Source organism: Aethalodelphis obliquidens, unplaced genomic scaffold (assembly GCF_003676395.1).
Source record: "Aethalodelphis obliquidens isolate GAN/ISIS:26980383/991018 unplaced genomic scaffold, ASM367639v1 scaffold6, whole genome shotgun sequence".
In the NCBI taxonomy this organism is placed as follows: Eukaryota; Metazoa; Chordata; class Mammalia; order Artiodactyla; family Delphinidae; genus Aethalodelphis; species Aethalodelphis obliquidens.
In genome coordinates, this window is record NW_020837950.1 from 33,266,956 (window position 1) to 33,281,452 (window position 14,497).

Below are 14,497 nucleotides of genomic sequence, written 5' to 3' on the forward strand. Positions count from 1 at the left end.
TTTTTTTTTTTTTTTTTTGCTGTACACGGGCCTCTCACTGTTGTGGCCTCTGCCGTTGCAGAGCACAGGCTCCGGATGCGCAGGCTCAGCGGCCATGGCTCACGGGTCCAGCCGCTCCGCCGCATGTGGGATCTTCCCGGACCGGGGCAGGAACCCGTGTCCCCTGCATCGGCAGGTGGACTCTCAACCACTGTGCCACCAGGGAAGCCCCTGTTTTTAACATCTTTATTGGAGTATAATTGCTTAACAATGGTATGTTAGTTTCTGCTTTATAACAAAGTGAATCAGCTATACATATACATATATCCCCATATCTCCTCCCTCTTGCATCTTCCTGCCGCCCTCCCTATCCCACCCCTCTAGGTGGTCACAAACCACCGAGCTGATCTCCCTGTGCTATGTGGCTGCTTCCCACTAGCTATCTATTTTACGTTTGGTAGTGTATATATGTCCAACTCAAAGCAGCTGAAACAAAACAGATTTCAATTGTCTCTGGACATAGGGTGTCATTTTTTCCTTCAAGCCATTGTTGAAACGTAGCATGGAAAAAAGCAGATATTTAAATGTTTTTACAAGGTTTTTGTTGTTTAGTATAAAAATGTATGTATGGTTGCTTAGATTTCAAAGGATTTTAAGACAAACTCAAACTTTTATTAGAAAATCAATTTTTAGGTAAGATTTACATTCTAGGTAGTGCTTGAAAGTTTTGTTTGTTTGTTTTCGAGGAGGGAAATACATCTAGATATCCCCTTCATACTCTGCTTTACTTATTTTAGCATTTAAAACTGCTGATATATTTGTTTACTCTGTCTCCCTCATAAAGTAAGATTCTTGAAGTCAGGGATTTTGTTTTGATCTAGTTTTTTACCTTCAGTGTCGAGGATACTACACACATAGTACATAGTACATAGTACATAGTAGGCACATGGTAAGTGTTTAACGAATGTTGTTGAATGAATGAATGAGAGCACAGAGAACATCCCATTACTTTTTTATGACTTTTAGTAGGATCTAGTATACTGAATTGTTCTTGGCTTCTCTTATATTGGAGCTGGACTGTGGCTCCTGTTTCTAATTTGATTGCTGTATCCTAAGAAATTGAGGTAGCGGTTGTGGCGGATAGATAGGATGGAGGCATTTCCAAAAGCCTCCTGTATATTCTTCATGGGATGTGCCCTGACATCTGAATCCTAACATTATCATCATCGTCGTCATCATAACCACCTACTCAGCACAGTGCCAAGACACGGTAGCTACCGAATAGGTGTTATGATGAAGACATAAATAAATGAAAAAGGTGAGCTTACAAGACTTTGGTATGGATGTATACAGACTCTAGGGTATAAATAATTGTAACTTTAGAAAGACTGAGAATTATGAAACAAGGGTGGTGTGAAGAAAAGCACTCTTTTGAAGTCATCCCTGTTTCCTTTAAACTCATTAATTTACATCTGCATCCAATTATTTAAAAAACGTTTGCTGAAAGTCTAAAGGGTTCTAGGCAGTCTGGATGAATGTATATGAAACAGACCCCTCAAGAAACTTCTAGTCTGGAGGAGAACATTAATAAGCCATCAGGTGCTTGAAACACTTGACCAGAGATCCTATAGGGATAGACACCATATGCTATGGAAGCATTAAAGAGAGGCAGCTATAGGCAGTGTCCAGAAAGAACAGTAAAAATCTTCAATCAGTACTGACTGCTTCCAAATTGAAAAAAATATGTATAAAACTTTTTCTTGGACCTGGATGTTCTGCTGTGGATTTTGACTCTGTAGTTAGTGCTTCTTGGGAGCAGGGCCCATGTTTCAATCATTTTGTGTTCTTCTCTGCACTGAGCATGCATAATGTAAGCATTTAGTAGGTATCTATTAATGGTCATTAATACTTGTTTAGACCACAAGGATGCCATTTAATGGATTGAAACAGTAATTTAAGGGTAGTATGCCATGTTGGTAATCTAAGAAGTGCCAAGCAAAAGTTAAATATGAAAAGGATTTGGGTCGTTTATTATGAAACAAATAAAGATGGAACTGACAAATTCACAATTTGATTCAACATGAAATTTGGAAGATTCTTAATTGGCTCAATTCTTTAACTTCTAGGTTAATGTAAATATTTACAGAAAACTGAATGGGTTTATTTTCCCTTTGAATACCTACACTGTGGCAGCTCCACTGACCAGAAATAATTGTCCCAGCCACACTGTTTCTGTAAGAAGCAGCTCATGGATTTTACGGACGTGGAAACAGTGGAGGTAGCTCCCAGTATGCAGGTGACATTCAGACATGTGACTTCCTGATTCAGAGCTAAATAAGAAACTTTCTGACAAAATGAAATGAGCCAAAAGACAAAGGTAGTTATTCTTCATGAACTGCAGACATCTGTAGTTCATTGCCAAGGGATCACACATACATTAGGACCCAGCAGCTTCCATAAGGTGGCAGAGGACAGAAGCAGGTAATTAAAGCCTAATAACTATTGGCTGATGAATAGTAAAACAAAATGCTTGGTACCTTTTTAAGCATGTCACTCATCTATCAGAAGCAAGAAAGAAAAAAGAGAAGGAATAAGAGGAAGACTTCATTAACAGACATAATCTATTTTAAAAAACTTTTGTTTTTATCAAGACAGAGTAAAGTAGGGGATGTTAAGAGTTTCAGGAGTTGCTACTGATTTTTTAGACAGTTCCATGAGTAAATATCTTTAAAAAATCATATGGAATGGTTCAGCATGGGATGATAGTGGAGGGGAGGCTCTAATGGGCTAATCCTGGCAGTTGCTGTTAAGTGGAAAAACAATTCCAGGTTGTGGTCCCTACTATTTAGGGCAAGAGCTTCTCTCTCCTTTCTGCCACTTTGTGTTTAGGATGCCAGGATCCTGTCAGTGCACAAGTCTTCCTTATCAAGGAGCAGCAGAGTCTGCCTTCCACAGGGGTTTTTCTTACGCCCTCATTTTGGAGGTCTGAGAAAAATGCCACATACAGCCACAGTGGGGCAGTGAAAAGCCACCAAAGGCAGCACTGACAGCCTTGATATCTCATTTTAAGGAAGGAAGGCCATAGGACCCTTAAAACTTCTGCAGGAGGAGGTCAGTGCCTGGGAAGAAGGCCAAGTACAAAGGCCCCTCTGGTTTTCAGCTTTTCAGCTTTTCAGCCCCAGTCACAGACTGCTCTCTCGTGGTTTGGAAACTCACCTCCAGGTGGAGTACTAACTGACCGCTTTTGCTTCTGTTAAGAATACATAGAACTAGCAAAATCATCTTTTCTCTGGGAGCATTTTTCTGTGTAAACATGCTTTTTGACTTTCTCTTGAGTTTGTACATGAAGAAAAGCATTCCGAACATGTTTCCCTTCCTAGAAATATTTTGAAATGTATATATTCTAACATGATTTTTGGAGAACATATTTGTCACAGCTTTAGTGACAAAGGCTAGCATATAAGGTTAATTTGAATTTCATAGATTTGTTTTTCCAACAATCCTTCATGTTTTCCTGTAAATGCCTTGCAAATAGGAAATAGTATTTTTCTCTGTGACCCAAACTGTAATAGTGGAAAAGAAACAGAGGAATGTGCTCATTTTTTTTCATCTCTGTCTGAGTCTTAATTACAGTGGATAAAGAGTCAGCATAATAATTTGGGCAGTGTAGCTTAGTAGTTAACAATCTGGAATTTTTATTTGCTTTTTTAGGCAGCTATATTCCCAGTGCCTAAAAAATGCCTGTCACACAGAAGATGCTCAGTAAATATTTGTTGAATATATATGACTTAAAGTCAGACAGATGTTTAATTGTTAGCGCTGCCATTTACTTCCCCGGGGTGAACTTGGACAGTTCAGCCCCATTTTCCTCATCTCCTAGTTGAAAACCCACCATACAAGACAACTGTGAGTATTCAGAGAGAGGACACATGTCAATGCCTGACAGAGTGCTCTGGACAGAGTGACAACTCAGCACATGTTGTTGTTGTTGGTGGTTGTCATTACTGTATTAGTTTATAATAATAAGAGGTCATGATCAATCTTTCTCCCAAGTCTGATAAGGGCAGTATGCATCAATGCTGCACAAGTATGTTACATTAAGAAAGTATCTCCCAATTCTGAAGGTTGGGAAACAGTTGCTAACAAGTAGAAGTTCTAGAAATTCTTTTTCTCTAGAGCTGCACAAAATTAGAGTACTTGTGCATACACTTACTTGTTTCTGTCCGAAGGCACTGAAATAAACTGTGGTGACCCCTGAAGGTCACCTGGTTTTATGATCCTATGAATTGATTCAATATACAACATGACCAGGGACTTGAGGTCAGATTTAGAAATTCATTTCAGCACGCTTGCCAGTAAGTGTCAAGATAATAAAGCAATCTGCTTTTCTACTTTCATATTTCAGTTTCTACCAATGAGAAAATTCTTCTAAAAGTAGAGCCTGTTTATATTTGTTTTGCTTTGCTAAAAGTTTAAATTGCTGATTGACCTAATTATTGACTCAATGAAGTACAGACCCACACAGCTGTTCTCTAACCTTCATTCTGTCCGAACCAAAAGAGTAATAAATGGATACTGAAGTAAGGAAACCTCTGCTTGTGCCATTGAGTACAATTTTATAAAAGCATGGCCTAGCAAGCATTCCTCAGGTTTCGTCCGCGTCAGACATGCAATTCCAGAGAGTACGCAGTTACCTTTTCTCGAACCGACTCCCCAGGAACCAGCTGAGGCTCCAAGGTAATGAACAGGGTGATGTAGGAGCCTTCACTCAGGCTTCGGACAGCGTCAAAACCCCGCTCAATAATCACACTTCGTTCCTTACTGTAGCCCAGAAGAACTGGGGGAATATTGATTTTAAATGTCCCATCAATCTGTGAAGAAAATACCGTTCTGTAAACATCCTGGTGATTTTCCAACAGAAGTTCAAAGGTAAGTGTCAACTCCTCATCATCTGATGAATTCAGTAAAAACTGCTCAGACTGTATTCAGGGCCCAACCCGTCTCTCCAGGCTTGTCTCCTTAAGCTGTCACAGCAAGGGCTCTCTCTTTCCCTGCCTTCTTTGCTTGGTTCAGTGGAACATGTGCTAGTTATGCAAGTTGATTCCAACACTAGGTTGCCTGTGTTCAAATCCTGAACTAAACTCAAAGTGACTCAGCTTGTGCATTTGTAAAAAGGAGATAATAATAGTATCTACTTTGTAGGGTAATTATGTATGCTGAATGGATTAATAGATGTAAAACACTAAGAAAAATGCCTGTCCTGTGCTAAGTGCTCAGTAAGTGTTAGCTGGCAGCCAGTCCCCTTTTCTGGGATGCCTCAGCTTCCCATCTCCACCTTTTAGAATTTTAATCAGTTTTCAAGGCTCAGGTCAGATATTATCTCCTTCGTGATTTGTTTTCTCTCCACCAGCCTTACATACAACTTGCTGCTTTCATCTATTGCATTGACACATTCTGCCAAACTTTACTGTTGTGTGCGTATTTATCATGTTCTTTTAGATAATTGTTCTTTGCAAATAGAATCTGTATTGTGCTCTTTTTTGTGTCATCCATCTCCAATATACCACAGTGTTTTTTATACACAGGAGGTGCTCAATAAATGCAGGCTGAGCGAATTACAAGCCTCTTACATAAAATGACCTAAATTATGCAGAGGTTCAAAAAGGCAGAAGTTCTTACTCCTTTGTAGTCAAAGCAACAGTAAGTTTATGGAAGACTGTCTAGTACTACAAAACTACTCAGGGCTAGACTTTGAAATTCACAGATTTTCAGAGAATCCAATTTTTATTTCAGTGAATATGTCCTCTAGAGAGGAATGAAGGAAGCTCTTATTTATTTTCCTCTTTACATTGGTGGAGTTCCCCCAAAGCCTGTATGTACCCAGGCAGATGAGAGGGTACAAGGAGAAGAAGAATATAAATACAGTGCCGTATAAAGTACAGCTGAAATAACTGGGCACATCTGGTCTGTAGGACAGATAGATGAGCCAGGAGGGAATGGACACTGTCTCCAAATAGTTGAAGTGTAAGAATTTAAGACAGAGTCTCTCACCCTGGGCACTGTTGATGTTTGGGGCCGGAGAACTCTTTGTTATGGAGAGCTGTCCTGTGCATTGTAGGGTGTTTGCAGCATTCCTGCCTCAATACACTAGATACCAGTTGCACCCCTACTAGTTGCAACAACCAAAAAATGTCTCCAGATATTGTCAGATGTGCCCTGTCGGTTCATTTAAGAGCATGAGCTTTGGAATCAGGCAAAACATTTAAAATGACAAATGTGATAAAATCATTCTCAAAAGCAATATTGAGAGGTATAAACTCAGAAGTTGAATAGGTCTCTCTACTTTTACCAATCTCCTTCTTCAAGGATAAGCCAATGTAAAATGTTGGAAATTGGTAAAAGTTGAATCCCAGATCTGCTGTAAACTTTGGGATTTGAGTAGTTACTTATCTTTCTAGGCTTCTGTTTTTTTCATCTATAAAATGGGAATAATAATGTCTATTGAGCTGTTGTGAGGTTTAATTAAGGTGACATATAAACTAGCTAGAAATGGTATATATCAATAATATGCACCTGATAAATATAGTTATTCCTACTATTATTACCAAATTAGGAGTCTCCTTGTTTTGTATAGCTCCAAACCAGGACCTATGAATGGGGGTCCCAGGGAGGAATTTAGTTATGGCATAGTTTAAAGAGGAAATTTATGACAGAGATATTGGAAAGAGAGCAAGCTACCTTATGAGGCAGTAAGGTCCCTACTTCTAGAGAGTATGGGTATTACTAGGATATAGTAAAGGAGATTCATTTATCAAGAAGGAGTTTGGAGTAATTACTTCTGAGTACCCTTCCAAATGTAACGTCGAATAACATGGGCAGTTTGATTTGCAAAATGATGTGCTCTTTAAAATTTTTTTCATTTCAAATCTATTCGAAGAGGGAAATGTAAAATTTTTGGCACGCATATAGCTGCAGCATCACCTGTAGACAGTCCCTTTGGTCTAGGGAGGATTGCAATTCCAAATGATTTGAAATTCCAACCAATCCAAGCCTCTCATACTTGAGTTTTGTTCTTGGCCTTGCTTGAGACCATGACCCAGGCAGCATTTGCTCTAATGTGGTCATCACACGTGGATTTAAACTGTTTCCTCTTGTAGCTGTGTGAGATTAACACAGTCTTTGGCTCAAAGCCTCCTGTTGCTATGGATTTAATACTGGGATATTAAAGCCATTTCAGAATCTTTAACTGTCTCAGATTAGAGCTACTATGCCATTCAAGAATTGTTAACCTAATGGATCCCCTTAAGCAAAATTGTTAAACTCTGAAGAATGGTATTTTAGTTGAGCAAGTCGCTACCAACCATTTTTCATTTTTGAAATGGTGAGGACTCTGGAAACATTAAAGCACTTGATTAAAATGGGCCATCAACTGGCCTGGTTGTTTTCTTCAAGTTATTTTCAGGCTTCTATCCACTCCACTTTTGTCATTTTTGACAAGTTTCTACTTTGTCCTACCTTCTTCACTTTCATTTAAAGTTAAAAAATTCTCAGATTGGCAAAGTTGTACATTAACTACTAACTGTAAGAAAGATAGATGTTTTAATAAGTCATGCAAATATGACAGAAGATCAATGGCTTTCTATAGGGATTTTTATCTTTCCAATAGTGGCCTTGCACATAGGTTCTCTCAGTGTTAAGGGTATACTTCCACAAAAAAACCTTTAACAGGAAAGATGGATAGAGCAGTTCCCTATTCCTGTGAAATTCTTACTTTTGATGCTTACCCTTGCCTGGAAATATATCGTGCTAAATGGAATTTTCACACATCCCAACCAGTGTCTCTCAATACGGGTGTGGATTCCACTTCCTCTTTCACGGTCATCCTAAAGGAGGGGTGGGAAGTGATAATTGTTTAACAGCTCCGGATAGGAAGTAGGAAAGCAGCAGGATTTTAGCTGAAAGCCCGGTAGGTTTAAGTTAAACAGATCTAAGTCACGTTCTGGTTAAGACACTTAATAGTTCTGTGACCCTAGGAAAGTCATTTAACTTCTCTGAACCTCAGTTTCCTCATCAATAAATTGGGAATTTAACAATCTACTTTGTAGGGGTATTTTAAAATTAAGACAATGTATAAAAAGCCCCTAGTACAATTCCTGGATCATAGCAGACAGTCAAGTTGAAAATAAAAAAACTGGTTCTCTTCCTCCCTTCTTTCTTTCCCCGTTTATACATGTCAGGTTTCAAACATTCCAAATTTTGGGATTGATGGGGCTCAGGGCAGGCTGCCACCAAATGTGCCAAAGTGGCACATGGATTACTTTGAATTCAAGTTACTTGAAAAGCAGCTGGTGCAAAAACACTCTGACCCTCCTTTGTCTGCAGAAAGCGGGAAATAAATCTCCTGTGTGAAAGGTGCCCTCCCTGCACCTGGGGGTAGAGAGACATCCTTATCACCAGAGACAGGGAATCCAGGGCTGAGGAGGCTGTACAAACAAACCTTGTTATTTCTTTACTAATTTATCCCAAACCAAACATCTATGTCTTGTCAATTCTTCACAAATTTATTGTTTCTTTGTCTAAAAGGTATAAAAGCTGTCTGTTTTGGTCACTTCCTAGATCATATATCTATGAGACCTTTGTACATATAAAATTAAAAGTTGTTTATTTTTCCCCTGTTAATCTGTCTTGTGTCAATTTAATTATTACACCAGCCAAAGGAACACACAAGCGTAAGGGGAAATTTTCTCCTCCCTGACAGGACTTAACACAATGGGTAGAGGATAGGAAAATGAATACAGACATCTTTCTCAAAAACGTGAACTTACCTCTAAGACATCATATAGAACTTCATCAAAAATGTTGATGAACACGTCATCTTTCACTGACTGCAAACTGGTGGTGCTGTAATCCCCATTGGGGGCCCTGCAAATGGGCACCCATGATCAGGGAGCATGAAAAGAGCAAAAGAGAAATAATGAGTACTCAAATGTCCAAACTGGAAAAATACCTGAATATGAGCATAGATAGGAGGACTAATGGCAGTTGTCTCATTTAAAGGATTTCTCTAGCACGGAGACCTTCTAAGGTAGTACCTATACTCAAATGGCAAGGCAGTAGACAGCAGGCTCCGTGCAGAGAGACAAACCCTTTTGCTGGCTTGTCCTGGTGAGTCTCACATCATCTCCCAACCATGGTGAGCTCTGCAAGGAGCCAGCTGGCTACATACAAGGTCTCCAGCTGATACTGGTGCTGGTATGTGGACTTCCTAAGCAACTGGGCTCTGGAAGGTGCTTCTCTGTCAGACCATCCCCTGGTCATAAACCTGTTGTTATGTGGCTGGTTGGATGGTCCCTGCTTCCCACTCACTTTCCCCACAGATAAGTAAAGCAAGGTAGGGGTGAGGTTCATCTCTTATAACATCACCTGCTCTGAGTCCAGCCAAGCCTCCTCTCCATGGCATGGCTCAAGACCAGGCTACTGCATCTGTTGTGCTGAGCATTTGCCTTTAACTTTTCTCATTCTTTTTGCTTGTACTATGTTTAAGAGTGGTACCTGTTTCTCCCTTCTGACTTAACTAGTTCTAACCCTTGCTCAGTCTCTAATTTACTATTTGGCATTAAGCAAGTCACCTTTCATCTTTAGGTTTTAGTTTATTTTCTATAAAAGTAGAGCACGAGACTAGATAATTTCTGGGTTGCTTCAAGATCTGAAATAAAGAGTCTTTTAAATATGTAAAATCATTTAATCAAAAATTTTAAATGCCTATGTATTTCTGATGAGGGAGAAAGCTTAATTTATGGGAACTAGGGAGCTTCAAAATTACTTACAGCTTCCAGAGTTGGGGAGATGGGGAAGAAAAGAAAAACAGTGTAGAGGCTGTGGGATTGAGGGACTGGGAAGCTTGGGCTGTAAGAAGCCAGAGCCTGGAGAGGAGTGGGGTGTCCCAACAATGAACCCAAGTTTCGGAAGTTGGATATTTTCCCATTTTATTCTTGATTGGAGTCACTTGTAGAATGAGGAAAATATGCCTACCTAAATGGAAGTTCGAGTTCTTCATTCCAGCTGGGGTTTGGACCTTCAGCTGTAGTTGTATGGCAAATTGTTCGCTGAAATGAAACTTCTACAAAAGGACGTACTAAAACCTTAAAATCAAGAGCAAAGAATCTGTAACAGTAGAATTATTTTGATCCTAACAGAGGTAAAATATATTTCTAAATGGTGTGTTTCCAAAGAAAACAAGGCAGAAAACAGACTATGAACTTTCTAGGCAATTCTTAAAAATAGAAGGGGCAAGATTCTAAGTGGAGATCCAGCACTGGGGTATTTCACCTGGCCGAGGGGGTAGTCAGCACTGTGGGTTGCGCTTTGTGTGGTTGGGGAAGCAGCATGCTTTTCGCTGAAAGTCCTTGAAGATCTCGATGGCTGCTGGAATTTGCTAGGAGAGAAAATGTATGAAAGAAATAAATGGCATGGAAAGTCTAATTATATACTTTGCAGACGGTTTCTCCAAAGATGTATGGTGTTGGTGGCTATGGTGACAGACATACTCTCTAAGCTTGTTGATGCTTCAGAAGTCTTTTTGCATGCTCTGGTCCTCCTCAGTCACCTAGTGATTACGAGAGCCTTCCCAACTTTCATCCATAGGCCTGCATGTCTGGCTGGAATAGAGGAAAGGGACCTCTTCTCTCTGCTCTCTCATGGGTGCCTTTTCCCCCGTAATTGAGAACCTCAATCCCTCTCAGGTAGCAGAATCCTGAGCTTCCTAACCAGCCTGCCCTGCCTCCATCCAATTCTGGTCCTTTCCCACTGTATTTTCTTTGAACGTGCACTCTGCAGTAAACACGAGCTATATATCCCAGGTAAGACATCTCTCTCTGGGCCTGCCAAGCATCAATGGGAAAGGTGGTCAGGGATTCCTAGCTTGAGTTAGGATCTATGAGTCTTGCCCTCTTTTCCTTTTGAGCTGCCATTCTTAAAGGGAGAAATGAAGGTCATGTCCAGAGATCCTCTCCCAGATACCTTCCCCCTCATCCCAACAACCCACTTGCATATTTGTTTTTCGTTTTTCTTTTTATAAATTTATTTTATTTATTTATTTTTGGCTGCATTGGGTCTTTGTTGCTGAGTGTGGGCTTTCTCTAGTTGCAGGGCGCGGGGGCTGCTCTTTGTTGCGGTGCATGGGCTTCTCATTGCAGAGGCTTCTCTTGTTGCAGAGCACGGGCTTTGGGCGCACGGGCTTCAGTGGTTGTGGCTCGCGGGCTCTAGAGCACAGGCTCAGTAGTTGTGGCACACGGGCTTAGTTGCTCTGTGGCATGTGGACTCTTCCGGGACCAGGGCTCGAACCCGTGTCCCCTGCATTGGCAGGCAGATTCTTAACCACTGTGCCACCAGGGAAGCCCCTGCCTATTTGTTTTGAATTTTACGGTTTGCCAAGTATTTCACATTCATTTGCTTAGCAAAGTACAAATTATCTTTTTCCACCAGACTGTTTTACCTTTTCACAGAAAGGGTTTCAGACAAACTATGAGGCAATGAAAGTAGAACATTTAACACAACAGCGGCCAGAGAAAACCTTTTCCTGTTTGGAACACTGTCAATTACATTATTACACAAACACTTGTTAAGTACCTACTATACTTTAGGCCCTGTGTTAGACACTGGGGCTGCAAAGGCAAATAAGATAAACTTCGGCTCAAACTAGATAAACAAATAATCACAATATAGTGGGATATATGTTAGACTAGAGGGGTGGGCATGGGCCATAAGAGTGCAGAGAAGGAGTTGAACAATCCTATTTAGTTTAGTTGCAAGGGCAGGAGGTTAAGATTTGCGTGGGTTTAGTGCAAGAGTTGATATTTGAACTGACTTGATGAGTTTACACTGAAATGTATAACATATAGGATCAACTATGCTTCCCTGTAATTATTTGAATGAAATGGTTTAACTCTTAAAAAACTTCATGGAAACCAAAAATAAGAGAAACACCTACATATCTTTTAAAAAAAAACAGCTTTTCACCCCACAGTTAAACTTTAATGCAATCAAGATGAATGTTGGGCTGTGTGGCTTAAGGAAGCAATGCTATGGCACAGATTCAAGAGCTTAAATGGACATTTACATATAACAAAACACTGAGAATAGCTGGTGATGATCAGATGTTCTGTAATGGGTGGAAGAGTTAGTCAGCAGAAAAATAAAGTAGGGCAAAATAATAGGGGGTGGATAATTTAAAGGGAAGACCCTAGGGACAAAAGATGCCAGAGGCTAGCAGGGTGTGCTTCTGAGATCAGAGAGCTGGATGACCTTGGGCAAGCCACTTACACTCCCTTCATTTCCATTTTCCCTTTTGTAAAATGGAGACAGTAATAGTAGCGAGAAGTAAGTGAAATAATATAAATGAAAGTGCCTAGCATAGTGCCTAGAACACGGTGAATGTACACTAAATTATAGTTTCCCTCATGACATTGACAAGGGCACCAGCAAAGAGAAGTAATTCTTGGTCCTTCCATCTCTGTTCTCTAAGGGGATAAGAAACTTTGCCTCACCTTACCTATGGTGAGGGGCTCCCCATTGCCCCAATATAATGAAATACAGTAGACATAATTCACTTCTCTGAGCAGATAAAAGAGAAGTCATAGTTTTGTGCTCAAACACATGTTGCAGAATCTAGAATATATACCTTTTGGGTATCTGCCCAGCTCTCACCCACTTCTCTGAGAACTGTCCTCCATCTTCAGGACAGGTCCTTGTGACCTGCCTCTCTGACTGTAGGTGACTAGACATGGATCAACACCTGACCCAAGTTAGGATCTTCAGATTCACGCCTGGGAAGCTGACACCTGGTGGGTGGTACCCTGACAGGATGGACCACTTCCATCACATGGAGAAGAATAAAGCAAACCCACAGAGGGAAGCAAGCGAGAGGAACAATGGGGCCTCTGAAGAAGCCCATTTTAATCTTTACTTCTACCATGTAGTTTGGCTGTACCTCTTGTTCTTGAGTTCTATGAGATATTCCCAATAAATCCCCTCTTTACCCTAAACTGACTGATTTGGTTCTGTTACTTGCAACCAATAGGGCCCTGACTTCATCAAGGACCCTCTTCCTCCCCGCCATCCCTGCCCTCGGGCCCCACAGAGTAACAACTGTGTTAAAAACGAGAGTGAACGTGCTCTAAAGAGGTTGGATCCTGCACATTCCATCCCAGGGCTGTTCAGAGGGCTCTCACCTTGTCGTTGGCTTCCTCACTGGAATGTCGTAAGCCCGGATAACGTTCACCAGCAGCTTTATGTCTCCATCAGACAGGTTTTGGGCTGTCACCTTCTTCCGACCTTTTCTCCTTGGCCTCAGTGGTCGTTTTTGTTCTGCCAGCTTGAAAAGGCTCAGGCCCAAAATGCTAATGATTACAGAACAAGATTAGGATGCCAGGGAAAAGAAAGATCTGGAAAGTCTTGAGACAACTTCCCAAATGCTGCCCCAAGGTCCCTCACAAGCCCCTGAAAAACTCCTTGTCTTTTTAAGGAGGGTGGAAATTGTCAAGAAGTTCTCCCAAGATTGGGGAGAGCCCACTCTGTAGATTATTAATATTCATTTTAACTGCTACCAGTCAGAGGATGAAATTCATGTTCTGGTCCCTCCCTGTACTTCCTGCTTGCTGTCTGCCTTGCTTATCCAGCAGCCCCTCAAACGCGTCCTGTGCTCTCCTACTGTCTGCTTTCACTCATGCCAATCCTGCATGCTGAATGCCTCCTTCCACCTCCCTCCTCATCCACCCACTCGGTTGCAGTTTCACCACTTTGCAGGGCCAGTATTTCCCCTTCCCCAGAGGCCCAGCCGCATCAGCCCGAAGCGGGGCTCCCTCTCCTGGGCCCCTGGAGCCCTCATTAGCCTGCTGCATTCACAGGGCAGCTGATGGTTACAGCCTTCTCAGGCCCTTCCAGGGGTACCTCAGTCTCTGCAGTTAGGCAAAACTAGGTGTGAATCCTGCTCACCTTGGGCAAATTATTTCACCTCTTGAAGTCTCTGTTTCATCATCTGTAAAATGGGGTTGTTGAGAGGACTTTGTGAGGAGGTGTATACAGAGCACCCTGGCACTGGTCTAGCATTAGAGGCCCTAACATAGTGACTGTTGGGACGATGACAATGATTATGATGCCAGTGATTATGTTGGAGAAGGGAGGGGGTGGAGACAGGAGGAAGGGAGGGGGAGCAGGGGGATCCTTCTCTCACATCTCTCTTCCTCTCACTGAGATGACCTCCATTAACACTTCCTAGAAGATGAAAGCAACGCAGTGAATCACGGGGGAGAAAGGGCCATGGAGAAAATAACTTAATTCTGCCCCAGAGACTAAACAGAAACACAACTGTGACTGCGTATCAGGAAGCTGACGTTAATGACTATGCCCGAGAGCCACAGAACAAAGCCAGCGGTGCAGAGCTGGCCTCGGGCTGGCAGCGCTCACGCTGCTCTACTTCCCTGTGGGTATCAGAGCTGGCCAGGTGGCCTGCTGGACTGGA

The 14,497-nt window shown here is 41.5% G+C and overlaps 1 protein-coding gene and 1 long non-coding RNA gene across 15 annotated transcripts in view; one reads left to right on the top strand and one right to left on the bottom strand.

The window, feature by feature from the left end:
• LOC113618934 (uncharacterized) overlaps positions 1 to 14,497 on the top strand; it is a 180,923-nt gene that overhangs the window by 25,263 nt on the left and 141,163 nt on the right. The gene's annotated exons all lie outside the window — the stretch shown is intronic.
• CC2D2A (coiled-coil and C2 domain containing 2A) overlaps positions 1 to 14,497 on the bottom strand; it is a 150,944-nt gene that overhangs the window by 19,237 nt on the left and 117,210 nt on the right. For all 13 annotated transcript variants that reach the window (XR_003432200.1, XR_003432201.1, XM_027103324.1 and 10 more), the window contains 6 exons: positions 13,209 to 13,376; positions 10,309 to 10,414; positions 10,012 to 10,121; positions 8,805 to 8,901; positions 7,764 to 7,862; positions 4,674 to 4,850 (listed from right to left, as the gene is read on the bottom strand). Coding sequence is in view for 11 of the 13 variants with exons in the window: in XM_027103324.1 (XP_026959125.1) it covers positions 4,674 to 4,850; positions 7,764 to 7,862; positions 8,805 to 8,901; positions 10,012 to 10,121; positions 10,309 to 10,414; positions 13,209 to 13,376 (757 nt within the window). In the remaining 2 variants the exon portion in view is untranslated. The remainder of the gene's footprint in view (positions 1 to 4,673; positions 4,851 to 7,763; positions 7,863 to 8,804; positions 8,902 to 10,011; positions 10,122 to 10,308; positions 10,415 to 13,208; positions 13,377 to 14,497) is intronic.